The following is a 12,634-nucleotide window of genomic DNA, read 5'->3' as shown; positions in this document are numbered from 1 at the left end:
TGGCCCTTTCGTCTTTTCATTCTACTCTGCCTACGACTACTAATCCACTCCCTTCTTCTATCTTAGGCCCACATCCTTCATCTTCTTCCTCTTCCCCACTCGACTCTGAGCCATCACCATCTACACAAAGTTCCTCCTCGACCGATACTCCATTGCCTATCCATCCAATGGTGACATGGTCACAAACCAGTACCCTTTGACCTTGCCAGTTCACCGATGGCACCATTAAGTGGCCTCCTCCCTGTGCTCTCCTCAGTGACTACACCACAAACATTTTAGAATCTCCAACAAGCTTCACCATTGCTCAAAAGTATCCCGAATGTTGTGAAGTCTTGGCAAATGAGTTCAATGTCCTTCTAGCTAATCATACATGGTCTCTCGTTCCAACTTCGCAAGCATCAAACACTGTCACGTGTAAATGGGTCTTTCACACCAAACGGCTTGCCAATGGTTCTATCGAACGATAGAAGGCTCGGCTAGTCGCCAAGGGATTCCTCCAACAAGTTGGAATAGATTTTGAGGAAACCTTCAGCCTTGTAGTGAAGTCTACAACCGTGCGCATTGTGCTTGCCTTGGTTGTGACCCGTCGATGGCCCATCCTCCAATAGGAGGTTCAGAATGCGTTTCTCCACGGTCCCTTGCATGAAACCGTGTTCATGACACAGCCGCTTGGATTTACTCACCCTCACTTTTCATCTCATGTTTGTAGGTTACATAAGGCTATCTATGGATTCTGTCAATCACCACGAGCATGGTACTCCAGACTCAGCTATCGACTAGTTGATCTCGGGTTCACAATTTCCTCAGATGATCCCTCACTATTTTTACAAACAACAGAGTCCAGCACAATTCTTGTCCTTGTCTACGTCGATGACCTACTGATCACTGGTTCCTCAAACTCTCATATTTCTGAGCTCATCACCAATTTGTGAAGTGACTTTCCTATCACTGATCTTGGCAACTTGCACTACTTCCTCGATGTTGAAGTAAACTCAACGTTAAACGGCTTGCTTTGAACTCAGCAGAAGTACATTTCTGATCTCCTTATAAAGACTAACATGCAGCTTGCCAAACCCGTAAAGACTCCTATGGCAACTTTGGAAAAATTGAGTGCATTTACAGGACATATCTTCGAAGATGTTACTCTCTACAGTAGCACCGTCGGCTCACTGCAATACCTGTCTTTTACACGACCCGATTTAGCGTATGCTATTGGAAAAGTTTGTCAATATATGCATGCCCCCCGTGTACCCCATTGGCAGGCCGTCAAGCGCATCTTGCGCTATCTCAAACACACATCAAAATTTGGCTTGTATATTTCACCATCTTCAAATTTTCATCTCACTGACTTGTCCGACGCTGACTGGGTAGGATGTCCCAACAATTGCTGTTCAACAAGTGGCTTATGTGTGTTCTTTGGTGATAACTTAGTATCTTCCAAGAAACAACCAATTGTAACTCGCTCTTCAACTTAGGCTGAGTTTAAAGCTATCGCCAACACCACAGCAGAAGTTATATGGCTTCAACATCTTTGTCATGACTTGGGTATTACTCTGACTCAAGCCCCTCTAATTTATTGTGATAACATGGGTGCCACTTACCTTTCCTCTAACCCAGTTTTCAATGACCGAACAAAACATGTTGAAATCGATTTTCACTTTGTACGTGATCGAGTCTTAAACAAATCCCTGCAAGTGTCTTTTATTTCAGGCAAAGATCAAGTTGCTGATGTTCTAACAAAGCCTCTCTCTGCCGCGAGGTTTGCTTTCATGTATTCAAGTCTTCGTCTGTATCCCTTACTGCTTGACTTGAGGGGGGATGTCAAGGATAATATTGTATCAACAATAAAGTCTCACAGCCAAAGGACTATAGTCGGATCACGTAACAAACCATCTGCTGCACAGCCAAAGGAATATACTAGAAGCACGTAACAACCATTTGCAGCATGCAGCAGTGTACTTCATTTCCTTTTGTAACAAACCTAAGTCTAAAACATTCTTTGTAAAGCGTTTCCTTTAGCTATAAATGTACAAAGCATTTCTGTAAAAAGGTTAATGAAATTAATAGAGAAAACTAGAGTAATTTCCAGTCTTAACATCTGGGCACCATATGGGAGTTTGACCAACGATGACCTGTCTATAGTCAAAAGTCCCTTTGAACCAGATGAAGACTTCACTAACATGAAAAAAACTCTTACGAATTGGAACTCAATGATTTTTGGGTACTGGAATTGGGGGTGATCAAGTTGAAGCAACTAGACTTTTCAATATGATGTCTGAGAGGGCTTCTATTGAGGAACTAGAAAAAGGGACATTCGGTATGGGTTATAAAGCAATTCTAGAGGATGCAACCATTGAGGTGGTGAAAAGGTTGAAGGAGGTAAGCGTTAAGACATGGGATTTTGAGTAGCAAATGGAGCTTGTTGGGAGTATTAGACATGATAATGTGGTGGAGCTGAAGGCATATTAATATTCAAAAGATGAGAAGCTCGTGTATGATTGTTACAACCAAGGAAGCGTCTAAGCTTTGTTACATGGTAAAAGAGAAGACAAAACTGCTCTTGACTATAAACTACATCCATAAGTGAGTTCTGACTTTTCTGATGATTCGATGCTTGAGCAACGATGAGCTTATAAAATTGAACTCTAGAAAGGTATCTCTCTTTTCAATAGGAAACCTTCCAAGGGAATTGAGTTTTTTATAAGAACAAAAAGAATTGACGGTTCTTTAGAAGCTATGGCTTCTTTCCAAAAGAGTGCTTCTAGTATGAAACCATGATTGGTGACTATATGGGTGAAAGGGAGGGACTTTCTCTAAAGGTCATGCTTGTTTTTGTAGGCTCATTTAATTTCAAAGGAATGGATTTCAGTGTAGCTATAAGGTTTTTCCTCAAGGGCTTCAGGTTACCTAGAAAGGCATAAAACATTGACCACATCATGGAGAATTTTGCTGGGGGCTATTGTAAATACAACCGTAACTCATTTACTAGTGTTGATACTGCTTACATTCTTGCCTATTTAGTGATAATGCTCAACATAGATGCCCAAAATAACATGGTAAAAGATAAGATGACAAAGTCTAATTTTATTATAAACATATGAGGAAATATATATATTTGCTCCTGGCTCTCAACTTCGATATTGAGTTCATTTTTCTGGAGAACAAAGACATGTAGATGAACACATTATGGAGGATGAGAACAAATGGCAGGGTTGCGATTTTCTAAGGGAGCACTCAATAGTAAAGCACAATTCCGAAAAAGACTAGAAAAGGAGAGGTGCAAAGGCAGAGTCAAAGGCATGGAATTGGGTTTGATGCAGAGAAGTTTGCTTGACTTCACAAAGCCTTAGTATATGGAGGAGATCTTGGAAGCTCAATATCTACAGCTTCAACAACTTCAAGAAGAGAGCAACCTAGACTTTGTTGTTGTTGAACTTAAGGTTCACAACAATGATACGGTTGCAATTCATTCATTTTGAGTCCTTTAGTAGCGAGGGGAATTCGGCTCATGATATTGGGAACTCCAAAAATTATAAGTTCTGCCACGGTTGTAGCAACCATAGCATTTGTAATACCCGATCTTTGCTGATTCAAGCCCGCACTGGTTGCCATTGCCAAGTACCAATTGGGATGCATAATAGCTTTAGCTTTTTGAAACTTGTTGCTAGCATTACTACTCTTTTTGTTTCAAAGTTGGACCAAAAGTCTTGGAAAGATTCCAGTAACTTTTCAGAGATAATTGATTTCGATTGGTTTATATCATTTATGTCGAAAGACATTAAAATAATTCAACATTTGCTTAGAAAGGGAGGGGAAACTTTGGAACCATACACCATGAATGTGCCAAAGGAAGTGCAATGATAAATGTTTTGAAAGGCATGTATTGCATGTTCTCTTGGAAAGTCATGATGTTCAGCTCACCAAATTTGATTACACACTTGCAAACAAGTTAGGCATAGATTTGTAAAAGTTGAGTTATAAAGTTAACTACCATGCATTAAGGTTTATTGATCCAATATTACTTTATATGAGTGAAAAATTGGTTCACCAGTTGAGCATTAAAAATGGTGGTACATACTCATAATGCATTTATGGTAGTAGAGAAAAGGAAAGGAAAGAACTGGTTGCAATACGAAGGAGGTGGAAAACTTTACATATTAGCAATCTTGATAAGGAAACGAGGCATGGAAAATTTCCACTCAAAGAAGCATACCGCACCTTGTGGGCAAGGTGCTTTGAAGGGAGAGGGTTTGATACGGTTCAGTTTACAGTGACAATAATGGGCCAAAATCATAGCAGGTTTGGATATGTTGTTGGAGTCAGCCTATAGCCTTTAGTGTGTAATTATTTTAGTATGTTGGCCTTTGGCCAAGGGAGTTTGCTAGTATATGTAGTGGAACATCCCTCCTATATTTTAGTTTGTTAGTAAATGAAAGTTAATTTTTCTTATTCCTCAATTTCTTCTTCTTTCTTCTGGAGGTACTTCTCTCGAAGTGAGCTTTCCTTTCTATAATTTTGCCAAACACTTGAGTTGTGTTACATAAGTGAGAAAAGTGTATTTTTATGATGATGATGACAAATATGACTCAGGTGTGAGCGAGAAACTCATGTTTGTTTTTATTGTAATTCTTCTCCATCTTCATAATCATCGCCTTCTTTGATGTTATGAAAATGTGAAAAGACAAGCAGAATGAGAGGAAAAGAAACTAGTACTTGCAAGTGAGGATACAAGGAGATAGCTTGCTTGTAGTAATGGAAGTTGGATGGTTTAATTTCATGTGTTGGGTAGCTATTGCTTTGATTATTTACCCAATTTTGCATTGTTCCAATTCATGAGATGTTTTCATTTTTATCATGAAATTGCTCTCTCACTAATGTTGGACACATTTATTAATAAGATAAGAGCAGCCTCAATGGCTTATCTAAAACACAAGTTTCTTCCAAATATGTAAATAAAGATCCAATGGATTATGTATCCCATATGTATTTCTCATTTATCTATAATAAACCCACTATATGAAGCAAATACTATTCACCATCTAAAAAATATTTTATTGTTTCTCGATCATTTTCATCCTCATTTCCTTACTTTCTTTATTTTCACTTTAGCCCTCCGAGATGATGTTCACCATCTAAACCAGATGATGAAAATGTATAAGGGATAAAACGTATTGATGCTCCTTGTTTAAACCAATGTTTTATTTTTGTAATATAATCAAATTTTTGGTCTTTTAATTTTACTTCTAATTTCGTTGGATTTATATATATTTTTATTTTGTGTGCATGGTAGAAAATTACTACAGCTAGTCGGTGGGCTCCCATAACTCGGCCCATTCACTCAATCTGACCTTTTTGCTAGGGGGCGGATTGCCAATAGACTTAGAAAAAAACCTAACTATAAATTGACTAGTTTTTCTCTCTCCTCTCATTTCTCTCCTTCCCCTCGCCACCCTCCCTTCCTCTCCTCTCTCCCTTCCTTCCTTGATCTTCTCTTCTCCCCATTCCTTTCGCACCTCACCGGTTTCACGGTTCACCATCCTCTCTTCTCTCTTTTCCTCCCTCTTATTGTCCTTCTCTCAATCAGCTTCTCTCTTCGTTGTCGTGGGTCATGGCCAAGATGCAGTCTACAACAATAAGAGCATGACTTGGCTGTGGATCTCTACAACCCAAGATTACTGTTGCTGTCGTGGATCTAGAAGTAGAAGTTAAAGACTTACAACTACGTTCTTAGTGGTCATCACTACATTCACTACGCAAGATTGATATCAGCACACAATTTAATTTTATTCTAAAATCTAACTAGACCAGAGAATTCCTTCCTATATAATGAGATTGAAAAATTTCGCTAAAAGCTAATAATCATCTCCCACTATATAAGTCCAAATGTCATATCTAATTAATTTTAAATAAAATTTATGGAGCATTTTAAAAAAAAAATCCTCAAAACTCATGCACATATAGTTCATTCATCAAATATGAAAAAATAATAATTATTGTGCTAAACACATGCACATAGGCTCCATCCGAAGCCACATTGGTAATTTGGTGCATCATGTTAAGGTGATCTTAAAGTATATCGATAGACGTGAAACACATCCCTTTACATAGTCTCATCTATAAAATTACATTCCCAATATTACATTTCCAAAGAAAATCCTACTACAAATTTTATAAGAAAAACAATAAATAAATAGGGATACCACGTCATCGATATACTTATAATTTACACCTTATCCATTCACATGAAAATACATACATACATTACACATGATCCCAACAAATTACCATTGTCAACTCTATCCATTTCTTATAAAAAAAAATTAATCATACTAGTATGCTTGATGGTTCAATGGATAGAGAATCCACAACTAATGTATATAAATATCACATAACACAAAAAAATTGGATTTGAGGAAGTATGACAAAAATAAAGATTAAAAAAAATATATTTTCGGCTCCCTATTTCAATAAAAAAAAAAATTAGCAATCAACTTTAGACACCAACACATGATTACACGTGCCGAAAGTGTCAAGAAATGGCATTGGAATCATCTGCACGTGCCGCCAACGCGTGTGGGATTCATTTTTGCTTTAAAGGCTGTTTTGCTTCTATTTCACTTATCGCAACGAAGAGTGTACATCACCTCCTCCGCTCACAATGTTTTGAGACTTCTAAACTCAAAATTCAGTCATCTTAATGTGTATTTGTGTCGGTAAAGTGATTAAAAAATAGAGCCAAGTAGATGGGTGGACTACACTCTCTCTTATTGAGAGTGGGACTAGAAAACAAAATACTGTGAGCGGAGGAAGTGATGTATACTCTCCGCCATGACAACTGAAACAGAGGCAATGGACATAGCCGAGATATAATGAGTGATGTACTATTTTAGTATAATGGTGACTCAACATAGTACTCCTAACTTTTGTCTTCTCGTCAGGTCGCACGCTTCATTTTCTGTATGAGGGATAATTCATTAAGAGAACATAAGGAGATTGTTAATGGACATAGCACCCATAGTGAACAAGTTAAAGATGTTGGTAATGGGTAAATCCCATGACCAAGTAGTGCCCACATGGGTGAGCAAGTTATTTGTTAACTCCCCACCACTATCACAACTCTAGGGAAGTTATTTAACTCCCACATATTTAGGGAAGTTAATTAACCTCCAAGTGAGTAAACTCTTTAAAATAAGAGTACTTACATTATTTTGAGAGTGTGAAAAAGAGTCTTAAAAGAAGACAAAAAAACTCTCCTCTCTCTCTCTTCATTTTTTGTAGCAAAATTATCTAGATTTCTTGATCTTGAAGCGTGAAATTTTTTAAGAGATTCTAGTAGCCTCGTAAACGACGTAGAAGTACAAACAACAAAGTGACATAGGCTATAAGATGAGCAAAGATCCGACCTTGTGGGAATTCCGCTCCTTGAGATAATTCGATTTAACTTTTATTTAACATATGCAAAAGAGTTGAACTAATTTGCCTTCAATTTCTTATAGTGTACAAATAAGATGGTTTTCCTGCATTCTCTCATCTCATATCTCATACTGTGCATATGATTGAACACATCAGTACACGCTGCAATGGTTTATGAAATGACAGGATATATACTTCATGGAGGAGCATATGTCTGTATCTGTCTAAAGATCTGCTCGAAGCTATGGGCCGCATTATTCTCCAATGGATGTATGTGCATCCCTTCATAGGTCGTTACCACAATCTCTTCATCTTTTGAAAGGCGTTGAATTTGCTTTTTAACATTGCACCCTTTATGCGTACACCTGTAGTAACTTCTGCAACAGATTGATGAAACATGAACTACCACTTATTTTCTGTATCGTGGTATTTATTATATTTCGAAATTGAGTACTGGTACTTATGAGTCTGGACCCATTTTGTTCTTCATTAGTAATATGCATAGCAGCTTTAACTTTATAATGCAGAAAAAAGACTACAAGACGTAGTGTTGACTACGTACGCAGAACATAACCATCAAATGCATGGGTCGTCTCATTACCCAATTACACGGAAGCATTCCCGTGTCACACCTACCCCCAAGCTGTAATCCGGATTGGGTCGTAGGATCTAAAAATACCCGATCTGATGATCTATATATTCATCATGTCTTCAATACTTGTGGTTTTAAAACGTTATAGTTGGAAATGAATTCAATTCAAGAATGAACGGCAATTGTAAGAGAGAGAAGGAATATTGGAACAAGAAATTATAGGCCAACAATGTAAAGCTCATAGAAAATTAACTAACTGTTGCAGCACATCATGAATGATGTCAGAAGAGGCCTTATAATCACTTCTTTCTTTCTTGGTGATTTAATGACATCCTAGCTAGTACTTCATAAACGCTAGGAAATTAAAACTATAAAAATAAGATCTAATGACAGATCACGGTTCCCATATATATGACTGGACGAGATGGGAAATTACTAGTTGAAATTATATATATTAAGAATTCAATTAAAGATTAAGCAACTTAGACATGATCCAAGGTTGAACCACCATTTTCGAACCTAAGCTACTGATCACCAAACCCCTTGCACAGTTGGGCTATGAGAAACCAATTAAATTAAACAGATCAACAGTGGATGGACCATAAGAAACAACCCTACATGAGTGAATAGAAAGATTCGGACTTGACACATATATGATGAATATATAATACAGGCACCATGCTAGAGTTGCATTGGTTAGGTTATATTGAGGCCAACTTCCAATCGGAAAACGAGCAATTCTGCTCATGATGAACTTTCTTTACTTGATGATGCTAATTTTACCATGAAGTGGGGGTATGTGTATGGTACCTTTATTACAGAGAATGGTGGGACTACTACGTAATAAGATTTCCAACATGAACAAAAATATATAAAAGTCAGAGTGAAGTAGTGAACCAAAAGATGATCACAAAAATATATATACAGACCTCGGGAATTTACTGTTCTTTACTGCCTTTTGCCCATATTTCCTCCAACGGTACCCATCATCAAGTATATCAACCTGGCTCCTTGTTTGAAACGCATACCGGTGCATTCTACTCTCCTTGTCTCTTTTCTTGCCTGACTTCACCTTGCTGATCTCATAGCCAGAAGACCTACTACCACCCTCAAAAATGTTTTTATTTGTAGTTTCCAAAGGTTGATTATTTGTTCCAACTTTGATCCTGTCTGTGCTATTACCATGAAAATAAGCTGGAGGACCTTCCATGTTTAACTAGGAAGTAGAAAATATATGGTGATGCTGAAAATCAGCCGGCCTGCTAAAAAATAAGTTTACTGACTTTGCAAGGGATCAGAAAGGGAGGGGGCCGGGGTTTATTGAATGCAAGTGGAAAAGAGCCGAACATGTTGAAAAACAGGTGGGCGGCGGAATGGCGAACGTCCAACTAATACAATGACTACGGAGAAATTCGAGGCATAGAAAGCTAAAATACAAAGGACGTATCCATCACGCGTTGGAAAAAAGAATGTCGATCGTAAACGTCACGCTAGCTGTAGCGACTAGCGATTGAGGGAGAGGATTAGGTTAAAGTATATACATTCATTCAAAGATGCTGGTTTAATTAGCTGATCAAGTGGATATATAGGTTTTCTATTCAAGTCTATATATATATATATATATATATATATATATATATATATATATATGAAGGTTCGTGCGCATTGTTCACCTTACCTGCGATGATGTTAATGTTTCTGTCTTGGCTCATTAAAGTGGTTGCCTTTACCGCCTCCTCAAATCATGAAAGAATATAATTATTCTTTCCTTCACAAAAATCGTCGATTTAAAATAAAGCCGCGTTCAAACTACATTGACAATGATATTCCATGAATCTGCATGCATGCAATATCTACAAATCTTCATGACGACATTCTAATGAAATAAATTATATGTTTATAACTGTTTCTTCTTTTACGTACTTTAATTTCTATATTATATTTTTCTTTAGCATGTTTTGGTTCTTTTTTTTTTTTTTTTTTTCTTGGCCATCTAGCTTCTTTATTTTCATAATACGTATGTTTCATTCTCCAACTGAAAAGTAATTAAAGTATTATATATATCCATTCACATTAAGGGGTGATAACCGAAAGAAAGAAAGAAAAGTGTTCCGCGCGCTTTGTATACTCGCATAGAAGGATCATGGAAGTGCATCTTAATACCAACTTATGAAGTAATTAAGCTAATTAGTCACACGTTGTCACGTACGTAGCTAGTGCTAATAATCATTTTATAACATCGATTCAGATCAACTGACTTTTGATCATATATGGTACATATATGCCACATGTCTGGCTTTTTACGTAGGATAAAATTGAGATAATTCTAGTGACTAGTTCTAATAGATGATGAATACAGAAAAGACAAGAGATTCGCTCAAAAATATAGAGAAAATGACTATGATGTTCAATTTAAATTGTCAAAATTTAAGAATGTCGAAATCAACCTACAAGACGGGTTATAACATCGAAAATATCAAAATTTTACTAAACAAAAATATCCCAAAAATCACACCAAAAATAAATATGTTATTAAAGAAATAATCTGCTAAAAATCTAACCCAAATTGGGTTCAACATAACTTCCTAAAAGAGAATATAAATATTAGCATAAATGGCAAAACATATCTAAAAATGGAGATTCAAAGGGAGAAAATAGTGGATTTTGGCCTAAAAAACGATGCACATCGAGCTAAGCTGGGTGATCACGACATGCGCACTAAAAAGAGCTTTCCAAATCGAATTCATATTTATGATTCTGATACCCCTAACCAAAATTATGGCCAAAATATCAACATGTGCCCAAAATTGTCCCAAATCATAGAAAGATAGATCATTGTTTCCTATCTTGCTTGCGCTGATAAGCCATCCCTAGGTAGTTCAGCATCATTAACGACGTGCAATTTGACAACTCATTATCATCTGACTTGGACTTCCGCATTGATTTTAATAGTTATAAATTGGAGTTTTAAGTTTCAAAATTTGATAGTTCAGAATATTAATTGTCAGTTTCAAACTTTCAATAGTGTACGTAGGGCCGGTACTGTAATTAAAAAAAAAAAAAAAAACCTCTGATAATTCATTAGTCTAAATGCATCGTGGCCCATTTCTTGCATCAATCATCATCACCAAGGTCGAGAACCATTCAAAGACCAGCTAATTGAGAAACCGGCCCATTTCTTGCATAAATGCAGCGTGGCCCGGAAACACATTTCCACCATGAACTCCCTTGTGGCCCAAAAAACTGGATCTAGGTAAGAGGCTATCTTTGATTTCTTTGGTTAAAAGTTTATAATTGGAGGCCCATTTGAAACTAAATTGAGGTGTTTGAATGGTGCATGCTACACAGAAGTTCTGGAGAGATGCTTTCAAAGGTTGGTCCACGTACGTACAGGATTCAAGGTACAAAAACTAGTGCGTTATTCGCTAATTAAACACCACTTTATGAAAGATTTAACAAGTGGGTCCCGGCCTCAACCCTTTGGTAACATCAAGATAGAGAGTACATAAACTTCTGGCTCTCCCTGTGGCTTTAGGATTCTTTTAGGATTGGTGGGTGCACATGAGGCGATCAAATCTGCAGAGTCTTTGTTGTAATTATCAAGTACGTCCAAAGGGTACATGTGTGCATGGGCCTCCGTTGCTTTGCTTAAATATGGGATCGGTGCGGGGTACCTTCCATGTATGAGTGGACCCAGACGGGATGTACAAAAGGCATCATCACATGCATGGCCAATCAAATAATCTTACCATGATATGCTATTCTTTTCACAGACATGAGTGTCGACATTTCATTGTCTTTTTAAGTGCTATTATGGGTACGTCTTGGGAAAACGTTTTATGGGTTTGCTTTGCACTACTGCTGATCTTTGTTTATCCTCCCCTGATCCTGTTCTGGTTTTGGTTTTGGGCGAATACAAGAAGTTGCCAAAAAGAAATCGGCGAGATATTGAGATATACAGTCATGTTCTACTATATATATATATATATAGAACTATAGAAGGTGTTGTCCCTTCCATTCAATTAAAAATAATATTGTTGTTTAAGCAAAACAAAAGTAGAGAATTAGTGATTGGGTAGTGTGACACTTGGCTTGGCATTGTCATGCGCGCAGGTAGAATAATGCATCCTAGAATTATAGAAAGCTGACAACTTTTGATCTTATTCATGAAACTTTACGTACGTATCTTGACATGATTTCTTCGTTGTCCAAGTCAGAACGATGGTTCGTACCATAATGCAATGTTCTACATGATTCCTCTTTGTTCTATTTAATCTCTTAAGTTGTAAAAATCATTTAAAAGGGTTTGTAGCTTTTTTCCTTTGGTGGGGGGGAGAGAGATCAGAGAGAGAGAGAGAGAAAAGCTAGCTGTGAGACATTAGTTGACCACTTCACATGTAGGATTTACACTTTCTCATCAGGTTGACTAAATATGCGCTTCAAAATTAAAATTAACACTTTTTCATGATGAAAATATACAATTTTCCAGTAATATGCTTCGTTACCACTTTCAAGTGGGGGCAGCCAAAAGCACTTCTAAGAAAAGCCAGTCACTCGTGAGCATACCACACAGAGAGAGAGAGGAGCTGCAATCTGATCCAGAAATGGCTGATGTGCTCAAAATCTTGA

General features: G+C 37.2%; 1 protein-coding gene across 1 annotated transcript; it reads right to left on the bottom strand.

Moving 5' to 3' along the window:
* Nucleotides 1–7,422: 7,422 nt before the first annotated feature.
* Nucleotides 7,423–9,355, bottom strand: LOC108997390 (probable WRKY transcription factor 43). Its single transcript, XM_018973679.2, has 2 exons — nucleotides 8,935–9,355; nucleotides 7,423–7,790 (listed from the first exon to the last, which is right to left on the bottom strand). Exons 1-2 carry the CDS (start codon nucleotides 9,213–9,215, stop codon nucleotides 7,610–7,612), a joined length of 462 nt encoding a protein of 153 aa, XP_018829224.1. The 5' UTR covers nucleotides 9,216–9,355; the 3' UTR covers nucleotides 7,423–7,609.
* Between the last annotated feature and the right edge of the window lie 3,279 nt (nucleotides 9,356–12,634).

Source organism: Juglans regia, chromosome 2 (assembly GCF_001411555.2).
Source record: "Juglans regia cultivar Chandler chromosome 2, Walnut 2.0, whole genome shotgun sequence".
NCBI classification, from domain to species: Eukaryota; Viridiplantae; Streptophyta; class Magnoliopsida; order Fagales; family Juglandaceae; genus Juglans; species Juglans regia.
This window is presented reverse-complemented; position numbering and strand designations above follow the sequence as displayed.

Bases quoted from the DNA above. Each gene is read 5' to 3' on its own strand.
- LOC108997390 (XM_018973679.2), bottom strand. From the start codon at position 9,215: ATGGAAGGTCCTCCAGCTTATTTTCATGGTAATAGCACAGACAGGATC. The intron at 7,791-8,934 runs GTCTGTATATAT...AATCTGTTGCAG, and splicing joins AAGAACAGTAAATTCCCGAG to AAGTTACTACAGGTGTACGC.